This window comes from Triplophysa rosa, linkage group LG6 (assembly GCF_024868665.1).
Source record: "Triplophysa rosa linkage group LG6, Trosa_1v2, whole genome shotgun sequence".
Classification (NCBI taxonomy): Eukaryota; Metazoa; Chordata; class Actinopteri; order Cypriniformes; family Nemacheilidae; genus Triplophysa; species Triplophysa rosa.
This window is the reverse complement of record NC_079895.1, coordinates 5,441,129-5,462,486: the sequence shown is the minus strand read 5'-3', so window position 1 is coordinate 5,462,486 and position 21,358 is coordinate 5,441,129. Positions and strand designations below refer to the sequence as shown.

The 21,358-nt window shown below is 37.3% G+C and overlaps 2 protein-coding genes across 2 annotated transcripts; one reads left to right on the top strand and one right to left on the bottom strand.

The window, feature by feature from the left end:
* The first annotated feature begins 292 nt into the window (after positions 1 to 292).
* On the top strand, positions 293 to 8,625 carry nemp2 (nuclear envelope integral membrane protein 2). Its single transcript, XM_057335884.1, has 9 exons — positions 293 to 507; positions 974 to 1,083; positions 1,788 to 2,019; positions 2,095 to 2,167; positions 2,911 to 3,004; positions 3,852 to 3,966; positions 5,589 to 5,814; positions 6,186 to 6,374; positions 7,296 to 8,625. Exons 1-9 carry the CDS (start codon positions 417 to 419, stop codon positions 7,597 to 7,599), a joined length of 1,434 nt encoding a protein of 477 aa, XP_057191867.1. The 5' UTR covers positions 293 to 416; the 3' UTR covers positions 7,600 to 8,625.
* Positions 8,626 to 8,742: 117 nt separating this feature from the next.
* On the bottom strand, positions 8,743 to 20,501 carry mfsd6b (major facilitator superfamily domain containing 6b). Its single transcript, XM_057335883.1, has 7 exons — positions 19,564 to 20,501; positions 16,584 to 18,072; positions 13,053 to 13,150; positions 11,707 to 11,868; positions 10,914 to 11,012; positions 10,543 to 10,820; positions 8,743 to 9,357 (listed from the first exon to the last, which is right to left on the bottom strand). The coding sequence occupies exons 2-7, from the start codon at positions 18,068 to 18,070 to the stop codon at positions 9,118 to 9,120; spliced, it is 2,364 nt and encodes a 787-aa protein (XP_057191866.1). The 5' UTR covers positions 18,071 to 18,072; positions 19,564 to 20,501; the 3' UTR covers positions 8,743 to 9,117.
* Between the last annotated feature and the right edge of the window lie 857 nt (positions 20,502 to 21,358).

The window sequence follows — 21,358 nt, the reverse complement described above, 5'->3', positions numbered from 1 at the left end:
AGTTTAAAATTTTTGTTTAAAACATCAAAAAGACAATCTAAAAAGACCGTACTACACAGCGCAGTAGGCAAATTTGGGAGCACAACCAACAATTCAAACCTTTGACCGCTTGCCAGACCTGACTAATCGAAGGCTAATACACATAATTATCCTACATTTGTTGAAATTTTTAACATTTTAATACGTCTTTGTTAGTTGTAAATTTATTTGTATGTATAGAGACTACAATCTTTCTGCATGATGGATGAAGAAATTTAGCATCCTCAATGTCGTTGACTCTAAATCTGTTAGTCAGGTCTGAAACACAGGAAAGCCACCGAATTTGAAAGCGAAAACATTAGCTTACCTTAGCCAAAGCTAACCGGGTAAATAATTTACCCGCTGACTCTGACAAATCCGTCTGTTTAACACGAAACATGAGGAAAGTGGATGTTTTTATATATATTTTAATTCTAGTATGCGCTGGGTGGCGAAGTGTAGAAGGAAATAGGGATTATTCATACGCAGGTAAATATTTGCATGGGATGCTAAATAGACAACAACATACACGTAAACATTATACATAGTATTAAACACTTGTATTTTATGTAACGTTAGTTGTTTTTTTGTGTGTATCTTTGTCCCAGTGGTTATTCGTGAATATAATAGATTTTAGCTCAATAATTCTTGATTTAACGTTAATGACAACTCGACTGTGACTTGTAGCAGGCTAACTTTATCAGCAATATTGAACATGGCGGTACACCTAAAATACTTTTATCTAAGAGATATGAACATGATATCAACATTATGATTAGATGATAGATTGCAGTTAAATGCTTGTTTCATGTTGTGACATTGCTCAAAACCTATGAAGTTCCCTACCTAGACATCATGTTTAGGCTTTGCAGACTGTACCACACAAACATCCATATGCAGTATGTTTGAACAATGAAACATTTTTCTATAAAATCAATAATTCTGCGTTCTACAGACTGTACTTATGTGAGAGTGGACAGTGCCCACTCATATTCTGGCAGTAGATGCTTTTGTTACAGCCCTGGTACGGTCATCAGATGGAAAGACTGTTGGTCCACCTTCAAGGTAAAATACGACAACCTGTAATCTTCTTATGTACTCATCCTGAGCTTCTTTTGGCTGGAGGGAATGGGGAGGATGCACAGATATGTCCTAAATCTCATCACATTCTCCGTATACCTTACTTTCACTTATGCTGTATTGCCCACAATGCAATGCAGACTACAGAACTAAAATAAATTATTTACTCATCATGCACATTTTTTTTATATGGTTGATTATAAAATAAATTGTATCTACCAAAATGGATAATTGGATTGTTTATTTCACCCATCTGTTCCCTTGGTGCAGAAATGCTGGCCAAATTGGATGGGACTCTTATTAACACATATGACCAAGATTCAAATTCATTTATTTTTTAGCATCTTGAAACTCTCCCAAAAATAAATGAATTTGAATCTTGGTCGTATGTGTTAATTCTTTTTAACAGTTTTTTCCAAACTGCAATTATTTTTTATGACGCTGAGCAAATTAACCACACATGACAAATAAACTAAACTATCCATTTTGTTTTTAGTTTCCAATGTAAAGCACACGTAATATAAAGTACGTAGTGACGTAAATAAGGCACATTATGTAGAGAAGTGTGAATGAAGAGCCTTTTATTGCTAGCTAAAGTCCAAAAACAGCTATTTATGATTTTTTTGTCATTGTGAGCTCTGACAGTAGCCATCATTGATGTAAGCTGATCTTATCCCTTTCATTCATAGGTAAACGTGACTAGCAACGAGAACGTCTTCATCGTGTTTCCCATGGAGACCAGAAATTGTCACCATCCGGATGATTTCCTTACAGTTATTAATTGCTTTGTTGAACACTATTGGCCATCCACGATCCAAAGAGAGAAAGCTTTGGACATTCCTTTGGTTGATGAAGATGTCTGTTTCATGACCAAATCACCTAGAAGCAACACTGAGTACACACTGCATGTCTCAAACAAAAGTAAGCATCACTTATGTCTTATAAATAGTGCATAGTACTAGTGACAGAAATCGAATTGTTGCTTTTTGTTCACAGGGTTAAATAGAATGCGCTTGCTGCTTTTTATCCTTGGACTCGTGCTGTTTTTAGGAGCAGGATCCATATGCAGGTAAGTCAGAGTTTGTTTGTAGTTAGTTAGTAATAATTGTACTGATGTAGAAAAAACTCTGATCGAGAGTATTTCGTAAAAAATATCTTTTTTTAAATTCTTCACCCAAAAATGAGAATTCTGTCATCATTTACTCAAACTCAGATTGTTCCAAACCTGTATAAATGTCTTTGTTCTGCTGAACACACAGGAAGATATCTGGAAGATTGTCAAATCTCATTCCCCATTGACTCGTATAGTATTTATTTTCCATACTATGGCGGTAAATGGTGGATGAGATCTAACATTCTTCTAAATTTCTTCCTGTGTTTTCAGCAAAACAAAGAAATTTATACAGGTTTGGAACAATCTGAGGGTGAGTAAATGATGACAGAATTTTCATTTAAGGTAAGGTAAGGTAAGGTATATTTTATTGTCCCTGAGGGAATCCCCTGCATCACATAAAAAACCATCCACATAAACCTTAATCATAAATAATACAACCTAGTAACATATACAATAATAAAAACAGATCATTTTGTGGGGAAGTATCCCTTTAATATAACCTATTTTATATTGTAACACACTTCCTATTACATAATCTTGTAAAAGGCAGAAGTAACAAAATGATTTGCACAGCCTCACATCATTCCAATCCCTCATGTTCTTGTTATATTTGTAGAACAGAAGAATCGTCTCATACAATATTCATTTAGGTGAACTGTTTCTTTAAGAGAACCTGATCCAGTCTTCATTCCTTCCAGGAGCTCTCTGTTTTTCTACACCACCGGAGTTTCATTGGGAGTCATCGGCATATTTGTCTTTCTCATCCTTCTCTTCAGAAACTTCGTACCAAAGGTGCACAATGCTTCTCTCATTGTTACTCAAGAAATTTCAATCAAGCAGTGTTTTGTTTGACTTCTGTCAGCACAGTGTTACTTTATTATTTCTGTTATAAAAAGGAAGTATCGTGTTTCTTTGCACTGGTCAAACATGTATTACTAGTATGTGTGTGTAAACTGATCAATGCGATTGAGCTCGGAGAGTGCTCGCCATCCAGCACAAAAAGTGCATCTATAGTAGTAAACGTGGAGGATTTGTTTATTTTTTATTTGTATATATTAGTGATGCCCAATAGAACTGGCTGATATAGCACACATTTTGAAAGCTGAAAGGTTTGTCGGATGTAATTGTTCTGTAAAGGGGTGCTTTGTTTTGTATCCACTGTAGTCTTTAAATTGAAGATGTTCAATGCAGGAAAGGAACATTTGTGTTATAACTAATACATTTTTTACAATACATTTTGTTTTAGTGCAGGTTTATAAAAAGTAATCCTAGGTATTGTGCCTGATGAACATCTGACTAGTCAAACTATTGGATTTAAAATAGACAAAAATGTAGAGATTTAAAAGATTGAAAATTTTTTAGGAAACTGAAACTAATTAAAACTAATGATTGGTAACGCAAATCTAATTACAGTTTGTATTTTTTTTAAAGCTGTAACAATAATTGAAGTAACTTTGTAGTAACTCTTTTGTAATGCATTTATCTATCCCAGTTTAATATGCAGAGACAAACTGCATAAGCCATTCAAATATTTTCCTGAGAACTGTGAATATTGCTCTGTTTATTAATGCATGAATGAGAGATTGATTGACAGCCCGCAGCTTCGGGACAGATCTCAATATCAAACTTTTTTTCACAGCGAGGGCTGTTCCTGGTGTTGTTGGGTGCCGGGTCGAGTCTTTCCTACATGGGGATCCAGCGGGTGTTAAATGATTGGGATGAAATCGTAACCGAACATTGGATGGAATTGCTGGGTAACCAAGCAACCTTTTTCTGTATTTTATAACCTCATTTTCCCTGTGTTGCTCATCTTCCCATCAGCCAATTAGATAAAATTGTCTGTAAGACTTCCACATTGATATTTTAAAGGTACCTTTGTACATCTACAGCGTTCGTTCTGCACGCCAGCCGAATGCCATGAGGTGCCTGTTAATTTGCTTATATTCTCCATACAATGCTGTAATTATTATACATGTCATTTAGACAGATTATCCTTCGACACACTCATCGCATATTCCATCATCCGAAATGCTCGCATTTAACAAGCCAGCATCTTACAGTAACAGACAAAACCAGACTGACATTTACCTTTTATATTATGTATACTGGCTCAGACAGTTAGTGTTATATTATGAGGGCCAAGTATGTTGAATGCTGTAATGACTGCCTCTTGACTGCTCAATAGAGTCTATTCTCTGCCAAATCAATTTCCCTCTTCAGGCACTTACAGTATGTAAATGCATCAGTATTTGAATGTAAAAACCACAAGCATATTAAGATTAAGGGAAAGAGGCAGCGGGGCTCCTGGATCATTGATTTCTATGAACGCAACAAACAGCTTGGCAAGGTTTAGTCGTAGATACTGTATCCTTCTCGTTCTTTTTACTGTTCCCTTTGTTCCCAAAGACCTACTAATATAAAAAAATGAGGGCTGTCAAATGATTAATCACGATTAATCGCATCCAGAATAAAAGTTTGGGTTTACATACTGTATGTCTGTGTACTGTGCATATTAATTTTGTATTTATAAAAACATACGCATTTATTTAAGAAAAAATAAAATATTAATATGAATAAACATTTACATATCATTAAAATTATTGGCAAATATAAATAAATGTTAACATTTTCTATAATATACTGTACATGTTTGTGTACATGTATGTGTTTATTAATACACAATTAATATGCACAGTACACATACATTATGTAAACACAGACTTTTATTCTAGATGCGATTAATCGCGATTAATCGTTTGACAGCCCTAAAAAAAAAAGATATATTATTACATTTATATTTTAGCATTGTTTCTTTGGTCAGTAATTCATTCTGTATATTTGTTAGAAATACAGCCGTGGAAATTTTTCATTTTTCTTCCAACAGCAATGTGAAAGACTCATGAAAACTGTGATAAAATCCAGGTTAACGCATAAAAAAATAATTGTTTAACTTGTTCTAAATATATGTATAAATATTACTGTTGTATTGTATAAAAGTGACTATGAACTTGTTTTGTTTGCAGTATTTGAAGTCTGAAAAAATACAGAAGATCTTTTCTGTTATTTCGATCTGTTTGTCCAGTTTTCATTTTCTGCAAATAACTGCAAATAGAAACCATATTTTTGTCTGAAATTTGGAAGAAATATTGTTAGTAGTCCACAGAATGAAACTAAAATGGTCATTTTGCCTAAACACACCTATAAATCAGAAAAAAATATTTTGAAATGGTCTCCTAATTTTTTTCCACGGCTGTATGTCAATATAGTATTTAAAATGTTTATTCTTAACTTCGATTTAAAACTGGTCCAGTTATTCTGTCATTTCGCATGTTGCATGTTTTCTCTTTGGAATGATGTCATTTCCTTTTGTCTGCAGGATATGTGCTGATATCAGGCCTGGTCAGCTTTGCTGTGTGCTACAAACACGGACCCATCACCAACAAACACACCTTAGGCTTCATGACCTTGTGTATGCAAGCAGTAGGCATTGTGTTGCTTTATCACGGGATCACTTACCCCACAGCGTTCTACATACTGCTTACTTTACTGTTGTGCAGGAAGATTTTGCACTTGGTCTGGAGCCTCCTGGTGGGAATGTGCAGGTAAGAACAGTGATTTATGTTTCAAAGTATAGTTCTTACAATAATTAAGATTCTGTCATCATTTATTCACCCTCATGACATTCAAAACATGTATATGACTCTTTCTTTTGCGGAACACAAAAGAAGATATTTTGAGAAATGTCTCAGTGGTTTTGTGTCCATACAATGGAAGTCAATGGGGGGGACAATGTTTGGTTACCAGCGTTTTTCAGAATATCTTCGTTTTTTGTGTTCTGCCAAAGTCATACAGGTTTGAAATGACAAGAGGGTGAGTAAATGATGACAGAATGTTTTATTTTTGGGTGAGCTATCCCTTTGAGTGAGAAATAGTTTGATCACAAACAGTGTATATAATAACTCTCTTCCTTCAGGCTCTTCTGCTATTTACCGGGCTTGTTTGGGAGGAAGAAGCGACCCAGAAACAGACTGCTGACTGAGGAAGAGTACAGAGAGCAGGGGGAGAGACACACTAAAGCCTGTCTGGATGAACTGAGAGAGCACTGTAACAAACCCGGCTTTCCTGCATGGGACACTGTGCTGAGGCTCAGATCACCACAAAAGTAAATACCTTTAAAATCAGTTAGAATTCTGTAAGTTGATGAATTAAAAATGAAATAAATATTCTTAAAAAATGTTAATATGTTGTCTAAAGCTATACATAGTTTATTTGGTAGAAATGCCTGCAAGACAATATGATGAATCCAGGATATTGCAAAGCATCCATATAACTAGGCATAAAGGGACAGTTCACCCAAAAATGAAAATTCTCTCACCATTTATTCACCCTCATGTTGTTCAAAACCTTTATATGACTTTCTTCTGTAAAACACATAAAAGAAGATATTTAAAAAAATGTCTCGGTGGTTTTGTTTATACAATGGAAGTCAATGGGGGGGAAAAATGTTAACAACATTCTTCAAAATATCTTCTTTTGTGTTCTGGAGAAGAAAGAAAGTTATACAGGTTTGAATGACATGAGGGTGAGTAAATGATGAAAGAATTTTCATTTTTGGGTGAATTATGCCTTTAACAGTGTACAGTATTTTAAAGGGATAGTTCACCCAAAAATAAATACTCTGTAACCATTCACTCTCACCCTCTTGTAATTTCAAACCTGTACGACTTTCCTTTTTTTTCGCAGAACACAAAAGAAGATATTTTGAAGAATGTTGTTAACTGGCCCCCATTCACTTGCATTGATTTTGTGTCCATACAATAGAAGTGAATGGGGGCCAGTGCTGTTCGGTTACCAACTTTCTTCAAAATATATTTTGTGTTCTGCGAAAGAAAGAAAGTCATACAGGTTTGAAATGACAAGAGGGCGAGTAAATGATGACAGAATTTTCATTTTTGGGTGAGCTATCACTTCAAAGCAGGTAAACGAACCCCTACTGTAAGAGAAAAATAAAATGCTAAAACGATTTTTTATGAAGATATTTAGTAAAAGTGAACCCTCAGCTGTCATTTGCACCTCTCTTCAGGTTCGCGGAGTTTCAGCGCAGCGGCTGCCATGTCACTCCAGAGGAGCTTCAGAGTCACGAGAGTCATTATGGGCTTGGAGGGGCGTATCATGAGGGCATGCTGTTTAACAGCAGCTCCAGCGACGGCCAGCCACAGAATGCAGAGGAGGAGAACAGCCATGAAGAGCTGCATCAAAACTATACTCCGACCCCAAACAACCTCCCCGGACCCTCTGAATACAGCCCGTCTGTCTGCCCGTATCCCCCTGTAAACTACAGCCCTCAGCCAGAGCCCATGGACGCTGAAGACCAGGACTACTTCTGAATGATTCTTTTTATCTTTGATTTTTTTAAAGACTCTTTTAATCCCTAATGTCATTAGGAAAGCATGACTTTAAGAAACTTGAGTCCGCGAGGAATGTAAAAATGATATTTCTTGCATTTGTGTATTTAAAAATGTGGGCTTTTATTGTATTAGCAGTGGACTTGAATTTCTATTCCCAGTCCTGGTTTTGGAGCCCCCGGCACTGCACATTCTCAATGTTTTCCTTTGTTGACAGCACTAAATGAATTCTATCTGACATGTTAGATTAGTAAAACACTTTTGTAATGTGTTATGTTCGGGTATTCCAGAATCATGATTTGGAAACACTGTCATACAAAGTTATTACCACTGCATTGTACTTATATGTTAATTTAAAAACGTTGCTTATCTCAGGTATATAAGACCATCTGGACAACCTAGTAGTTACTAATACGTCTTTTCAAAACCGTTAAAAAATGACTCATGAGCTACAGTGGCATTTTGTTATATAAGGAAACACTGCCTTCTAGTGTCAGGTGAAGTTATAGTTCACCTAAAAATAAACATTGCATCATTTTCTCACTATCATGTTCCAAACCTGTATAAACTTAGGAAAGATACTGTCAAGACATAAAATGATATAAAAGCACTATGTATAAGAAAAGTCCGTATGAGCTTAGTGCTGTAAGTTTTCTGAATACATAAGCTATTTACATCTGTGCTTCTACATTTTTTGCTTGACAGCACATCATAAATTCTTCTAAAGCGAAACGTTTGTATTCTACAGTCACAGGTTTGGAAATAATGTTACAATACATTTAAATTTGAGTGAGCTGTTCTGTTCACAGACATCCAAACCTGCATTGGACCAAGAGTGAGTGTTCATGTTGTATGAAAAATTTGATGTTTTTATAAACAGTTAATTTGACATCAAGTTTTTACATCTTTTTATATAGTTATTTTAATTAAAGACAAATGCCTCTTAGAAGTCTCAGTAAGAAACTTGTGTTGCTGTGTCACATGTAAAACATTTTTGAAGGTCATTCATACACAAAGATGCGGATAGTACATCAAATACCACATGTAGTGCAAATTGAAATACTGCACCAGGTTTTGCCATCTCGACTCTACAGATAATGGTGCGCATTAAACAGAACAGTGAAAGGCTTTAGTATATTTTATTTGATACTGTTAAGTTACATGGAAGCATGATTAGGAAAAACTCAGAGTTACAGAGTGCAAAGCAACTATGCTTTATTGTTGAATCGCTGAATCACAGAAATATTACTGTACACTGAAGCTGGGCGACATTATAGACGACTACACTCAGTTTGTGCAAATCCATCATAAAGTAGGTTTGGACCTTTAAGCAGGCCCTGAGATGCCCACTTTACCCACTGCAGCAAATCCTCTGGCAGTGCAAAGCATATTGCCTTGGCAAACAGAAACGTAAAACAGTATATTCGTCGACACCTCTTTGGTCCAAAATTGTACATCCCCATACCATAGTCTTATCATAAGGCAATATCTCATATTACATCAGTTTACCGTTGGTTGTGCGGTTGGAGGAAGCTCTTCTGAATGTCCTGGAGTTGCGGCCGTTTCTTTTTTCTCTGTGGACGTAGGCAACTCTTCCACAGGATCTGCGTTTTGAGGAACACATTCCTCACTGGCAGGTTTTTGTGATGGGGAGGGAACTTCTGTTGGAGTTGATGTACTGGCTTGTGATGATGTCGATCCTTCAGCAGGTGGCGATGATGAGCTCTGCTCACTTGTGGCCTACAGAAGAATATATGACAGTATTTATCTACAGACTCTAAATCAATGTTTAAAAAAGCATTTAGCTGATCAAATATTAAGCCAGAACCCTGCTGATAAACATTTAATAATTCATTACATTTTTCTCTGCTTAGTTCTTAACAGGACAATGAACCAATTAATCAATCTGGATGATGAACAAATCACTTACTGTGACCTACATTTGGACAAATACAACCAAAACAAACGTTTGCATCATACAGACATATTCGAAAACCACACACGCACGCACACAAATCTGTATAAATGTTTTTGTTCTGATGTATGGAGAAAGATATTTGGAAGAATGCTTGTAACCAAACAGTTCTTGGCCACTATTGACAACCATAGCAGGAAAAAATTCTCAATGGTGACCAAGAACTGTTTGGTTACAAGCATTCTTCCAAATATCTTTCTCCATGTTCATAAGAACAAAGACATTAGTCAGATTTGGAGCACCGTGAGTAAATGGTGACAGAATTTTCATTTTTTGGTGAACTGTTCCTTTAACATGTCAACATACCACATTACTGGTAAACAGCCTTCGCTAAAGCCTTGACAAAAGTTTTACACAAAAGAACATAAAAGACAGAGATACACAATTAAAGAAAGACGACAAACAAAACTGACAAAAGGAAAGCATTTATTGGTGGTAGAAAGAGTGTGATACAATGATGATGTTAGTAAGACTCGTGCTGTTAACCACAGATGTCAAATTCTGTTCCTGGACAGCCACAGTTCTGTCTATAATTTCATATTCCTGAAGACCTTCATGTGTTTATTTATGGCCGTATGGAAACTAAGACTATAGCCCCCCAGGAACAGAGTTTGAACACCCTGCTGTAAATTACACCAGAATACAGAGAGTATGGAAGAGGAAACACAATAAGTGCATGCATCATTTAAACATACTGTGCGTAAAAGTGCAAAGATAGATTTCTCCTCACCTTTACCCTGAGGAAAGTGACAGCACGAATGCAAAGAGAAAGAGTTAATAAATCAGTGATCAAATATAGTTTGCCGTCAGTATATGTGCAAGTCTCTGATTTTCATTACACACCAAAAAGTCAAGATGACAGAATTAGGAAGAATTTGCAAAAAACAGAAAGTAATAAAATCAAGAAGTCTTCAGGTCCACATCCCAGGTCACAAGGGGTGCCATCCTACCTGCGGAGGTTGACTTTCAATGCAGTTGTTGTTTTTTGTCATAGCGATCATGTCTTTAATCTGATAGAGGGCATAACTGATGGTGACCCATGGGGAAGCGGATACCACCCAGGCAGGTTTGTTAGTGTCTTCCTGCTCATCTTGATGCCTAGTCTTCTTCACAGGCATCTTGGATTCTGGATTGGCCTGAGACACAGTCTGATTTTGTACTGTTTCAATAGTGGCAATAGGCACCGGGCTGGATGGTACTGGAATGTTCTCAGCCAACATTGAGTCTTCTGTAAAGAGCACGGAGAATTGAATACAAATCAGTAAGATGTGTGATGCTCTGAAGTTAAATGAACTTTGTAAAGCAGCAAGAATGAACGTACTTCTCTCTTCATTTTGACCGAACAACCACTGGATGAGACAGAAGATGAGCAACGTGACCAGCGAGGCCATTCCAAGGCCTCTGAAGGTTTCAGCAGCACCTACACAGGAAATGTGCAAAACAACAGGAAATTAAAGGTGAAACCGTTTCGATGCTGTCGGATGACTGTTATTCACAATATAAAGTGTATTGCTTACAAGGTATTTCATACATTTTTGAACGTGTCTATTGCATCTGCAAAATTAGCTTTGTGAATAAAGTCGTATTCATGTATTTAGTATTACCAATGAATCAAAATCAAACTTTATTAATAAAGAACTTTAAATGTTTGAAAAAGATAAAACAACAAAACTGATTTCACTTTTTACTAAAAGATATTCAAATCAAATGACTATTCTATAGTTTCTATTTTCTAGCACTTTTTAAAATTATGCAAAGCAACTTTTCCATAAATACATATCAACGTATCTTAAAAAAAACTCTTTTATCTTATCTATGCCCTAGCAACCACTCAAAACACCTTAGCAACTGCCTAACAACCAGCTAAAATACCCAAGCAACCATCCACGATCTCTCCCCTTCTGTGCGGCCGTACAAGCTTGCCTTTAAACTTTCACTCATTTAACAACCATTTCAAATTTTCAGACAATGCTTATTCAAGTCAACATTAAAGATGATCTCAGCCTGAGAAAATGTTTTTTTTTTTGTGACTAAATATAGAAAAGCACAAAAGCATGCATGAGGCACAAGAATGGCATGTCTGTGACATCACATGATCTGTGTTGATGTCATACCAAAGAAGTTGACAAAAACTCCTCCCAACATGGCTCCGCAGCCTCTCCCCAGCCCCAGGTGCAGGCCCTGCAGGATTCCCTGAGCCGAGGTGCGCAGGGCGGGCGGAACAGCTGCGCTCAGATACGATATGCATGCGGCCCATACTGCTGCATGTGTCAAACCTGCGAGAAAGATTGACATATATTAATGCATAAAACGTCCAATACATACACATACAAAAAATACAAAGAAAACACAACGAAAAAAGAATACAACAGCAGCTGCTAAAACACAAATATGATGTGCAGTATACCTTACTGGAATTACTTACATATTTAAATATTTCAGATTAAATATTTAATCTTTTTACATACTTAGTATGTTATTATATTTATTTAATATTATATATTTTAAGAAACAATGCATAATTATGTTTTTCTCAAAAAGGTGCGTCGTTTACAAAATATCCACAGGACCCAAAAAACACCTAATACTCCAAAGGGTTAAAAATGGTTTCGAAACAAATTTAGAAGAATTATTTCTTAACAAATACAATAAATGAAATCTGGCATCAATGCAGAAACAGCTTTACATTTTGTTACACCCAAGTTAAAAACAAACTATAATAAAACCAATATAATAAATGATTTCCATCTAATTTACACGGGCAACATTTAAAGCCGTTGTTAATATGTTCATATACGCAAACCTGTGACCACATATCAGCTAAATATTATAATATATCATGACAACAAGGTTGTGACCTCTTCTTGACATACTGAAATAACAGCTTTAGCATCGTTGTCTTGTTTGTGCACATTCTGCTGTGTATTTTGGTCCTGCCCCCCGAAAAGCTGTGAAAATATACTGTATCTACAGGCTGACCCGCTTCTATTGTCTGCATACAATGAGTAGCCCAGTTAAAAATCAAATGGCCATTTCACCCTCCGTACCTGTGAGACAAGTACTGGATCTGCCTGTTTGTGTACAGTCGACACATTCAGAATGAGTGGCTAAACTGGCTTTCCAAAACCTGCTTTTGTAAGTTTCAAAGACCTGAACATTCACTCATCTCAACAGTGCTGACAAATGCTCCTTTCTAAGAACTGACGTTGAATCTCATTTTGAGCATCTAGTGTGGTGTCATGTCTTTCAGGTTTGAAAGAACGTACCTATGGACTTGCTTATGTCTAAACTGCAGCGGTGTGATTGCAAAATGGGTGTTTGACTTGTGAGATATACTCTGAAACCAGCTGAATCATGTCCTCAGGCGAACTTGATGTGGTCGCAGCATAGCCATCCAATCCAAAGCTTCATGTTTGACAAAGCAAACTGCAGCCACCCGGCTACACGTGCCATTTCTCACCTTGAAGCACCTCCATGGGTAAAACGATCCATGCGTTCTCCAGATACGAAATGTACAGATAGCGTGCAGTGTTGCAGGCCAGCCCGATATACAGGACTCTGAATGAAAGAAGGCATAACAGTATAACATTTTTGTATTCTTTTTAAACACATGAAACACAATGCTTTTCTTGACACGCTGGGTGAGGTTAAATCGGCTTCTTTATAATGCCTATTGTGTATTGTATTTTAAGACTGGGCGTTGCACTGCTGATGATGTCATTCTTTACTCTGATGCGTACATGAATGACTCACTCTGTCTAAAGGAGGAGCGGTCTTGTAAGCGTGGCAGCACCAGATCTCTGTGTTGGTCTACAAAACTGAATTCCAAACAGGAACATGACACACGTCAATGTTTTGAGAATCCTGACAGATAACATTCTAAAACCAATCCTATCATTGTGGCTATCATTTCCTTTGTTTGGTTTTCTGAAAAAGAACTTGTTGTGTTCAATGTTCAAGTTCAGTTTTATTTCTTTTATTAAAAAAATTTTACGTACAGAAGTTTTTGAACCTTGAAGAATTGACACCTTGAGTGTTGTCAATTCTATAAGAAATTGTTAAAAATGTTGTGAATGTTGAAAAAGGTTTTGAAAATAAATCTAATTGTATCAAATATCATAATATTATCACATTGCGAACCCAGTATTGTGTGTTGTATCGAGTCATGAACTATTGTTACACACTCCATTACTTTTGTACTGACATTTGTCAAGTTTAGTCAAATCAAATTTTGTTAAAATATCATGATAATATTGCACTGCGAACCAAGTATTGTGTGTTGTATTGAATCGCGAACTATTGCTTCACCCCATTACTCTTGTACTGACCTTTTCAAATCTAGTTCCAAATATCATGATATTTTAAATATCATGATAATACAGCATTGTGAACCCTGTATTGCGTACCGTTTTAAATCATGAACTTGTTACACCCAATTACTTTAGTACTGACGGTTGTCAAATTTAGTTTCAAATATAGTGATATTTGAAATATCATGATATTATCGCATTGCGAACCCAGTATTGTGTATTGTAGTGACTCGTAAACTTGTTACACCCCATTACTTTCTTCCGAGGTTTGTATTTCTCTGCCACAATTAGAATAAAAAAAAAACATTTCTCCTAAACACTCCCAGTGTACGACCAGTCAAAGAGATAGCCCCGCCCTAATCTCACACCACTGGTTCAGCTAATGTTGCTATGTTGATAGCGCCAAAACATTGAGCACAGTCAAACTGCAATGTACCAATAAATCCACCTACAAATGTCTCACTAGTGTTCCTGTAGCCCAACAAGTCAAGCATTGCACTTCACCTTCAATGTGAAGTTTTAAACTGCTTTCTCCCTGAACAGCCACTTCATGCTACCTTTAGGTGCAGCTACATGCAAAGGCACCTCTGGAAGATAGTCATGCAAATACAGACTCGACTATCCATCGTGAAAGTCTCCCTTTACCCATTTCAGGCTCAACCACACCCTTTTGCCTACAAAAAGCCTAACCATTGATCCACAGAAGTAGAAAGCTGAGTGGATCAATGTTGAAGAGCCCAGACAATGCACCATGAGACTAATGGGAGGATAAAGTTACATGAGCTCAGGGCATCCTCTGCACGGGCACGATCAAAACAGGCCACTAAACAAAGACAGTACTGCGGCTAACACACGGATGAGCGAAATACTTGCTTTTTGTATGATTGTTCATTGCAAAACACAAAAACGTATTACATGCAACCAAGAACCCAAGACTGATCTGGGCTAGAGTCATTATTAAAAGTAGAAAATAACACAAAACAGTCAAACATTTTGGCCATCTTAAGGTGATTTATGAAGGGCGGGCCCTGGGAAATGCCACACACTTGAGAAATACCTCAATGTGGCCGAAGGATGTGAGCAGACCTTTCAATGTGTCTGTTCATCAGTGCCGTCAAATGCACAGTAAACATCCTGGAAAAAGGCAGGTCTGCTTCTTGGTTGTACAGCATGTGCCCTAGCGAGGCAGTGCCCATTTAGAGCTTAGCCAAGGTCAACAATGATTACTAAAACACAATAAAACAACCTTTGGACTGCCCCTGCATGCCTTATACATCTCTATTGCACAGACACACCAGGTCTGTACCATTTCAAGGTGACACAGAAGAGAGAAGTACATTAGTATTACTTTCAAGCAGACGTGTCTGGTTCTCTTCACATAAAATATTAAGCAACCAGCACATGCTAACCATTGCACGAAGCCAGTGAATGGGCACAGGTCCAAAATACATAAACCACCAAACAAATGAAATAAAACGTTTGCCTACGGCCGGCCCATACAAAGGTTTGCTCAACACCAATCGTCAAGGATATAAGAGTATATTGGATACGGACAGTTTTTTTTCAGAGGACATCTAGCTATGACTGTGTCAATACAAAATGCAAATAAATCAAATCGTACCATATCGTTTTACTATTTAACACTATATTTATCATTTTACGATTTATCATTTTGTCATTTACTCTAGTACAAATGAAATTCAGACTACTATGTAAATTTACACGGCTGATACATTTACATTTACTGCTGATATTCAACAATATGGTTTATCGTGATACATTGCACAATATTGTTACTCTGAGCTATTCGAAATACTGCAAATAATTCAAGATAACATATTAGCATAATTGTTCATATTTCTCTTAAATCACAGTAGTTTACACAGTACTAAGTAGGTGTTTAAAAATATTTATTTTCTTAAATATAAATAATAATTTATTCATGTATTAACTTAGCTTCTTAAACGCAACTTCACTACTTTTCTTTTTCATTTAACATTTAACTACTTTTAGATAACTGATGCGCTTAAAAAGTAAACAATACATTAGGAACAAAATAAACATGCAATCCATTATCGTGATAATACAATAAATCACGATAAAAACCAAACAATTACGTGACATGAAAATTTGACACCAGCATGTGAACAGTTTAACGCTACATTACTTTAACAATAAAAATAGTTAGAATATAAATAAACTTCATGTAAAAAAAACAAAGGCCCATATTTACTGGGGCAAAATAGCACGAGAGCGCAATTTAAAAAAAGTGCTGATGGGAGTGGAAATTTCTGCGGGTGATTTACTAACAAGGTGCACATTAAAAACCACAGGCGCAATATCCTATTTCCACAATGACCAACACAATCTACTAAGAGCAGCGCAAATTAGCGCAGGGTTATGACATGCTTTTTTGGGGCGTTAAATAAAGGCGCAAATACCAGTACAATGATGAGTGCAAACCTAAGTAAAAGACGTTGCGAGATTCATTTAAATACTCTCCTGCCATAAAGTTTGCGTCTGAAGAGGAAACTCCTACAAACGCATATGCAATAAGGTCAGTCGCAAAAACAGCCGTGTCCACGCCTTTTCAGCGCTAATTTTCACTGCGTGTCTTTAGTAAATACCAGTGAATCTGCCCCTTCATACTAAAATACATTTTGTTTACAATAAAGCCTCACCTGATGTGTCCAACTAGCTCAATGAGCTTGTGGCTGATGAAATAAGCTGCCAGCTCAGACACGTGACTGAGCACTGAACAGATCCCGAAGAGAGTGGTGGTCCCTTTCAGGTCCTCCAGATGCCAGTAAAGAAACGTGAACACAAAACCATATCCAAACCCCATGAACCAGGCCACAAAGAGAACAGTACCATAGCGGACACCACAGATGATCCGAAACAGGTCTTTAAAGGGAAAAGGTTGGGGGTTGCTTTCAGGGCACACGGGCGCCTCATCCGACGTGGACTCTGGAGGAGAGACCTCCTGGACGACCTGAGGCATCTCCACATCCTCCTTCTGTTCCTCCTCACCTGAACGATAAACCCTGTTGTCGAAGTGAAACTGCGTGGCCACGATGAGTGCCGACACCATCAGCACACCAAAAACGATAAACGCTATTTGGTAGTTCTTGTAGTCGGGCAGGATGCAGCCCGAGCCCTGGATGATGATATTGATGTGCGTGTGGTCAATCCAAATGCCCACCGAGAGCATAGCGATACCCCATCCCAAAGATCCCCACATCCTCTGGAGTCCATAGCGATCTCTGTGCTGACCCAGGTACTGAAGAGTGACCGTATCCACGATTGTCACAGCCGGGGCGCTGAAAAACTCGCCGATGATGATGACCAATAAGATCAACAGAAATATAGTGTCTACTTGTTCCTTATTGAAGACTATGACGTAGTCTTTGGGTTTGGCAGTGGTAGAGGTAGATTTCCATGTGGTTGTTGAGGTACGTGGCGACACTGTCGTCGAGTTTGGTGACATACTGACATCATTTGTGGTATTTACATCTGCACTTCTAACGTATCTCGAGTGAGGTTCATATGCAGCTAATAGCGTCTGAGAGGAGTACAAATCCTCAGTCAAATATCGTCGCTGTCTGGTACGGTTGCCAGATTGCGTATAGTTTGTTAAATTGGTCAGTGGTGCAGCGGTAGGGCCCTTCCTAATACAGCTCATATCCGCTGGCTTGACAAAGCCGATCCCGCAGTTAAATACCACCCAGCAAAGCACAGAAAACAGCAAAACCACCTTTCCTTTTTTGAAGCGGTCCGCCACCACTCCCCAAAACGGAGCACTACAGAACTCAATGAAATAACGGATGCCCACCAGCAGGCCGCTTTGGGTGGGTGTCATTCCCAGCTGCTTGTAGTACAAGGCGAGCAGGGGGTGTAAAGAGCCGTACGCAGAGTAAAAGAAGAAATAGAAGATTTTGGAAATCAGGAGATGATTGTCTATTCGTACACAGCACCTCTCCATGCAGTCCATATTCTGGGAGGGCTGAGGGGGGAGTGTGTCGGTGGGGGCAGGGGGTGGCATTTGGGTGGACGGGCTGGTGTTCGTCACCTGCCCGAGTGACAGGGTGTTAAATGGTTCAGACAGGACATATTTTCTTTTTTGGTCTTCCTCATCATCCGTAAGGATGGCCACTCGATCACTCGCCATTTCTGCAAGAGAGAAACATACGTTTTTGTGGCACCAAGAAGTTTTACGAATAAGCATTTAGTGATTCTTAGTCAAGAGTAAAATCAATCACATTTTGGAAACTTGCCTGGCTAACAATTCGAATGATTCGTTTTCTGAAGTAAAGTAATAGTTCACCAAATAAGAATTCTGTCCTCATTTATTCACCCTAATGTCATTCAAAATCTATAATATGACAGTGACTCTTCTGTAGGACACAACAGAAGATGTTTTGTGTCCATACAGTTAACGTCAAAGGGTGCCAGTGCTGTTTGGTTACCAACGTTCTTCAAAAAATATTTTGTGTTCTGCAGAAGAAAGAAAGTCATACACGGTTGAAATGACACGAGGGTGAATAAACGATAAAAGAATTTCCATGTTTTGGGTGAACTATCAAAATGGGCCAAATTGACAAATTCTACATAAAATTTGGCGTCGAATTATAAGTGGTGAAAAAAAGACTAAAAGCAGGAAGCAAAAAGCATCATTATTTTATTTCCACACAGAGATTTGTAGGTCTATTAGAATCACTTATCCGTGACATTTGATATTTTGGCTTTCTTAATCATAGTGCTTCTTACTTCAGAAAAATAACCATCAACATTCAAATTGTTAGCCGGGGACCTCTAGTAGTGTTGACACTGAATGACCTAGTTTCAACTGGCTTGACATGAGCAGTAATTTCCTATAATGTCATATACTGAAACAGGAAGTTGGGGCGAGACATCTTGAAAAGCGTGTCCCAGTTTAAAAATAACCATTAGCCTTTAGTTTATGAATCATGATTTGCTTCCCTAAGGCATAAATAATAATACATTAATACATTTTATTTGACAAAGACACCCCTGCAGACAAGATGATTCATCAATATTTTTGATTTTACTTCTTGCATTAAAAGACTGTATATTTTAACTTTAACTTTGTTAAATAAAGGCACAGCTATTAACACTCAGTAGTCTAGCTACAGTAAGTAGCCTAGACCTTAATGCAAAGTTGCCAACATACTCTTAAAACTGTCATTTTAAAATATTTTTCCTCCACACATATTGACATTAGTAGTATTACACAACAGCTGTGTTTTATGTATAAGATTGAATATCAGATTGTACGGCTGTACTATCCAAAAAGTCATCATCAGAGATTATTGAATTGAAACCCATCATGTGTCTGAGTAAACTTCACAGGGTGTTGTCCCCGGCTGAAGTACACACAGCCTATATCGACACTGTGTATCCACAAAACACAGTTTGAGCACTCAGTTAAATGTAATTCAACATGTTTTAAATATGACTTACATAAGATTTTAAACAAATACATCGTGTAGATGCGCTGGCATCAAATCACTCAGATAATATAACTTTTAGATTTAAATTTAAAACATTTAAAATGTAACATGCTAAAACACAGCATTCCCTTTTATACAGACTGTAAGTAAAAAACAAGCGATGTGTCAATGCGTGTTCCGACAGACTTACCCAAATGTTTTTTTGGAAGTTTGCGTTATTTTACCGGCTCGCATTAAAGGAAGACGATCCGTCCACGAACAGCCCGTCTCTCCATCCAGCCATCATTTAATCAGCATTCTGGATTTCTCCGCACTTTCCATGAATATTCCTCAAACAGCGATGTATTCCGGCGTTGATCTGGAGAGCAGGTTTATTCCCCGGGCATATTTCATTTGAACTGACTTCAATCTCTCACCTGTCTGCGATCTGCGCAGCTCGTGGGACGGCCTTCATTTTCAGTGATGTCATTTTAACAACTGTGACAGCCTGGCTGCTTTATTGTCACTACCAGAATGTTTAGATTTTTCCTCTTTAGTCTTGGTCTAGGAGAAGATACTATGTCTGAGATCTTTCATATAGTCGCCTGTGTTTAATTTATAAATTAAAATGTGCCTTAGTGTCTTATTCATTTATTTTATTTTCATCCTAATTTATGACCACAGTGGTTATGACGCCTTTTTATATTTGGTGTTCTATTTCTGTTTGTCCTTCATAAGAGTCTCCACTTAGCTAAAAATAAAGAAAACACTTTTTATTTTAACCGGCGAAAATGATTGCAGTGTCATAGTGAATAGAACCCAGAACAATGGCGCCATCTAGAGGTTTACAATAAATGCACGCTCTACCTTTTGACGTTCATAAAACATATTCGATATGTTAACGGTGCTATTTACCTGATAGATATAGATGCATTATCTTACCGGTATATCACCGGCGCAATAATGTTCGGATTCTAATTTTGAGGCGCTTTCTGTCTTTTTACTAATTTCGCGCTTTAAAATGACCTCCCATATGGACAAACACACCGGAAGCGTAGAACTTGGTATTAACGCTACAGTCACCTTAAAAAGCAGATGTCTGTAGTTAGTTTGTCGAGAAAAAATGCTTCCTGTAGTTTCTTTTGAAAACTTTCAGCTCATCTCTGCTTCCTTACAAATATGAATAGTATCTTGGTAGGGCTTGGCTTTGGAAGTAAGGGCGTGACTAATTTAGTGTTGCGGAAGATGCAGAACATCTTACAAATATTTAATTAATTTAAAGATATATAAATACGAGGAAATTACATAATGCTGCTAACCGCAATTAAAAAACAACTTAAAGAAATGACATCATGTTATAAATATATCGCCCTTACAGAAATGTGTTATTCTGTTGGTATTATACAACTATTCCAGCAGATGGCGGAAGAAAACTACCCTACATCGTAGGTGCTACAACTGGTTTAAAGGTGAGTCTCTGGGCGATTCGGTTCATTTTCCCGCTTCGGAGTTTGAAGATTATAACGGTAATATATCATGGACACACATTTGAGCAGAAACATGACTTAACCAACAAAGCGTTGACTTAACCAACAAAGTGTATTCCAACCCGACCCTCATGTTAGACGCCCCGGAGATCTTTTGAATGGTTACTGAAAGAGCTGTTAATAGCGTTTAAGATAGGGTTTAGCTGTGGATCTCATGCTAATCCGACACATATGCTAGCTAGTCTATAGTCACTGCTGTGTGTTGGTTGTATTGACTGTGTGATGTTTTTATCTGAAGTTGTATGCTTAAATGTCTGAAATTTGTTTCATAATCAAAAATATAATTGTGCAAATATAACCTATTCATTATAAACTAAATAAACAAATGTTTTAAACCAAAATGTCTTCGAAATGTGTGACTTTAGCTAAATAATGAAAAAAGAGCAGCTAATAAGAGCTCAGAATATATGGGAACTCCTTTAAAATAGTTAATAGTTAATAAAAAAAAACATCTTAGTA

Bases quoted from the DNA above. Each gene is read 5' to 3' on its own strand.
- mfsd6b (XM_057335883.1), bottom strand. From the start codon at position 18,070: ATGGCGAGTGATCGAGTGGCCATCCTTACGGATGATGAGGAAGACCAA. The intron at 11,013-11,706 runs GTATGACATCAA...TTTCCTGTGTAG, and splicing joins AGTTTTTGTCAACTTCTTTG to GTGCTGCTGAAACCTTCAGA. The intron at 9,358-10,542 runs GTAGGATGGCAC...ATTCTTCTGTAG, and splicing joins TTGAAAGTCAACCTCCGCAG to GCCACAAGTGAGCAGAGCTC.
- nemp2 (XM_057335884.1), top strand. From the start codon at position 417: ATGAGGAAAGTGGATGTTTTTATATATATTTTAATTCTAGTATGCGCT. The intron at 2,020-2,094 runs GTAAGCATCACT...TTTTGTTCACAG, and splicing joins ACTGCATGTCTCAAACAAAA to GGTTAAATAGAATGCGCTTG. The intron at 3,005-3,851 runs GTGCACAATGCT...TTTTTTTCACAG, and splicing joins TCAGAAACTTCGTACCAAAG to CGAGGGCTGTTCCTGGTGTT.